Here is a 4,262-nt window from a genome sequence, read left to right as displayed (position 1 = left end):
GGGGGGGGGGGAGTGATGTTTTCCACTCCATAAAGCCCGTTATAGACAGCCAGTCATAATCACTGGTCCAGCAACAAACTGAAAAAATCTTTATTTTTCACTATGGCAATAAATTCATAATATGCATTGCTGTTGTCTGCATCAAGTTGCTTGGTGCTGGTTACAATTCAGTGATTGAGATAGCTCTCTCTCTAACAGGCCCAATGCAACAGAAACTTCTTCTGCACCTTACATCTGATGATGGAAACAGATCCAGTTTCTGAAACACTGTGGTTTGGAAAGAAATGAAGAAAAAGGCCAAAGTCCAAAATTACAAGTCCTACTTAAGGTTAGACACCATCATCAGAAACCTTTAGGCAGGTTTTAAATGTCACAGTCAAATGCAATCATAGTATATTTCAATTAGAGCAGGTATAGAATAATAAAACAGCAATAATGAGTTGTTAGCCACACTCCTTATTGCAATGGTTAACATGAGACTTCTTGTTATTTTGCAACTAGAACACTGTACACACATGTCACTTTTAATGTTAGAGAAATATGCTATAATAGCAGCCTAAACAAACCTTTATCTTTTGCTGTGACAACAAATTCATAATACGCATTATTATTATCTGCATCCAACTGTTTGGTGTTGGTTATAATTCCATTTGAATCCACACTAAAGTGATCATCTGACACTAAGTACTCAATTTCAGCATTGGAGCCAGAATCAGCATCTGTAGCCTTAACCTTCAGAATGGATGTTCCAAGTGGAATGTCCTCATCCACATTGTGTGCTTGATAATCTGGTAACTCAAACTTAGGAGCATTGTCATTTACATCTGTTACACGGATTGTGAGCTGAAAATATAAAGCACAACGTAGAAAGAACACTGGTACAGTTTATTTACTTCCATCAGAGAGGTTGCAAATATTTTCCGGGTGATGGGAAACTAGAAGTAGTTTATAATTTACTGTGTATACCATACAAATCTGCCAAAAGAAGGAAAGATGTGAACTGAAATAACAGACATTTATCATAACATTCTTTTAGTATACTGTACACCAGGTAACACACAATTTTCTTACACAGTGTCACATACTTATGACTAACTCCATGGAGCGGAGTCTTCTTTTCGAATTTAACAGTTATTCACCTAGTAAAGCAATCTCACTTCCTATGGAACCCAGAGGTTCAGTATCATGTTTACAAAAGCCTGTCAATGATCCCTGTCTTATGCCAAACGAATCTTGCCAACACTCCTCCACCCCATTTTTTAAAATCCAGTTTAATATTAGCCTCACATGTACACAGTGTGTCCAGGTTCTGTTAAGACTGTGTTCATTAAAAATACAAGACGTAAATTATTTTAAAAATTTCACTCTTTTTATTCAAAATAGTCTCCTTCTGAATCAATACATAGCTGAAATCGATTGAAAAGTTTTCAAAAAGTCACTGTACTCCTTTTTTGGAATCGCATTTAAAACTGTGGTACCTTCTCTTTGGATGTCCTGGATGGTGTTGTGACGGTCTCTTTTCATCGCGAGCTTAACTTTTGGGAACAACCAGAAATCTTCTGGAGCCAAATCTGGTGAATACAGAGGATGATCAAGGACTGTGATACTTTTTCTGGCCAAGAAAATCATGCATGATCTTCGATTTGTGGGGTGGGGCACTGTCGTGGAGGAGCGACCAGGAACTTTGCTCTCGATATTCGGGTCGAATTCGAGGAATTCTCGCCCACAAACGATTGAGGACTCCAAGATAATAATCGGAATTCACTGTTTGACCTTCTGGCAGAAATTCCTTGTGAATGATTCCTTTGGAATCAAAGAAAACGGTCTTTACTTGACTCTTCTGCATGCGCACTTTCTTTGGTTTCGGCTTCTTTGGGTTCAACCATGCTGCAATCTGCCGCTTTATGAAAGGCTCATTTTGAAAACACCACATCTTGTCACCAGTAACAGTCAATTTTGTAAATTTTGTATCACTTTGGGCCGATCATAATATGTCTTTGCAGTGTTCCACTCTGGCATGTTTTTCATCGCCTGACAGCATGTGTGATACAAACCGCGCACAGACCTTCCATTTGGTTGGTTAAAATTTGATGCACAGTACTTTTTGGTATTCCCAGAAGCTTCTCAATGGGTCTTGCAGAAACACATCTGTCTGATGCAAGGATTTTGGCCACTTTTATCGCAATTTCTTCAGTGTGACTTGTTCTTGGCTTTGATGCACGTGGAGCATCTTCAATGTCCTCCCTGCCATCATGAAATACAGCATACCATCGAAAAATGTTTGAGCGACTCAAACAATCACTACCATACACACTTTTCATCATTTTGTATGCTTCTCCAGGTGTTTTGCCTAACTTCAAACAAAATTTGATGTTGGCTCTCTGTTCAACCATCATTTTCCAACGAGCGTCAGAACAGTACTGTTACATTCAAGGTCAGAACACATGATGCAGTGATGCTTGAGCTTTGAAATTATAGACAGCCACAGCTGAAACTTCAAGAATCTTAAGACTACAACTCACCAACAGATGGCATTGCAGGGCAAAATTTAAAAAATGAGTCCTAATAGATCCTGGACACACCGTGTATGATTAAAATATCACAAATGGTCTCCTCCCTTCACTCCTTCCATCCAAACTGTTGTAAATACTCCTCACGTCTCCCAGACAGGCTACATGTCCCACCCATCCATCCTCCTTGGTTTCATCATCCTCACAATGCCTGATGCAGAATACAAATTATGAAGCTGATGTTACACACCTCTTACCAGCATCCCATCAATCTCAGGTTCAAATATTCTCCTCAGTACCCTACTCCCAAGCATCCTTAATCTAAGTTTTTCCCTTAACGTAAAAGACCAAGTTTCACATCCATACAAAGTAACAGCTGACATTATAGTGCACATAAAGGGAATTGATAATTTCTTCACTAACATAATGAGTATAAATAAACCAAGCTGGTCTTCACTCAGGGCAGCTTCATCAGGTTATCACACCGACAGACATTTTAGCTGCTTCCATGATTTTCATTTGGATACCCAGATTAAGCAAGATTTCAAAAGTTAGCTAACTTTCAAACCCAAGACCCTTACATCCAAGGGCTATAGCTAAAGTTAAAGAGTGCAGCCTGCTCCGATTGAGAAGTACATCCTCAAACACAGAGTTGTGTATTGCAAAGAGAAAAAGTCCCATCCTTAACAATAATCTTCCCTTCCAGACAAGAAAATAAGGTCATAAAGTCTGTGCATACACTGCCAGGGCACTAAGGTATGGACAGTTGTATATGAGTTTTACAAACACAGAACTCTTTCTATATCAGAAATTTCAGTGTAGAATTAGAAAGTTTCTCTCACATGACATGTGCCACCATATGAAGCACCCTAACCATAGTTATGAAACAGTCCAGATCCCATCTGCCTTTGCAGCCTGGCAAGCTACTATCTTTAGGTTTACGGTCCACTGCCTACGAGACATGCATGCATAAAGTATATTCTAGTATGCTTGAATGTAATCATAAAACATATGAAGCTTTATCTTTGTTGAACTGTGGCTATTAGATCTTGTTTAATCAACTTACTCACAATTTTCAACAGATTGTAACCCAAAATGTGTGATAGCCAATTATGGCAGCAAGTTATTTAGCCCAATGAGGAAAAGAACCCCATCCAACTACAACATTTATGCAAAGTTTTTGCCTGTACACAACACATACAGTAACCCAAGTAAGAGAAAAATGCAAGAGATCTCAAAATTTTTCAGAATTATTGCAAATCACACAGAGGAAATGACCTGAGTTGATTCACTGAACTGAGAAGTGGTTAAACATCTCCATGAGCAGATCAACTAGATATAAGCCCACTGATCTTATGTTTAGCCAGGCTTGGGCCTACATATTTGAGAATTTGGAAAGAAAATCTGTGAATAAAAACCAAGAAAAGAAAGCCTTGGAGACAAGCTGCTTCACATGTGTGCAAAAATTAAACTGAAAGCAGAGGAAAGAAACAGAAGAAGAAAGAATGGAGCCCATGATTTATTTAATCCGTCTTGCAGTGCATACACTCATTTTTCTCCTTCTCTCCCTCGCACTACATGTTTCGGCATAATAATGCCATCTTCAGGTGCTTACTTATCCACGTCAAACCAGTTCATTGCATGCCATGTTCACATATTAAAATAACTAAAATATGTATCTATCATATACATTGTCAAACGTTAAAAATATTAAAATTGTTCAGGATACCACATCGCTACGTCGCCCCTCAC

At 38.6% G+C, this 4,262-nt stretch overlaps 1 protein-coding gene across 1 annotated transcript in view; it reads right to left on the bottom strand.

The window, feature by feature from the left end:
- The window catches only part of LOC111868583 (neural-cadherin), a gene marked incomplete at its 3' end in the record, with an annotated part of 286,085 nt that overhangs the window by 41,587 nt on the left and 240,236 nt on the right, over positions 1–4,262 (bottom strand). Inside the window, 1 exon segment of the mRNA XM_033753097.1 lies at positions 567–843. Coding sequence (XP_033608988.1) covers positions 567–843 — 277 coding nt within the window.

Source organism: Cryptotermes secundus, unplaced genomic scaffold, assembly GCF_002891405.2.
Source record: "Cryptotermes secundus unplaced genomic scaffold, Csec_1.0 scaffold330, whole genome shotgun sequence".
Classification (NCBI taxonomy): Eukaryota; Metazoa; Arthropoda; class Insecta; order Blattodea; family Kalotermitidae; genus Cryptotermes; species Cryptotermes secundus.
The sequence above is the reverse complement of the archived record's forward strand: the minus strand, read 5'-3'. Positions and strand labels throughout refer to the sequence as shown.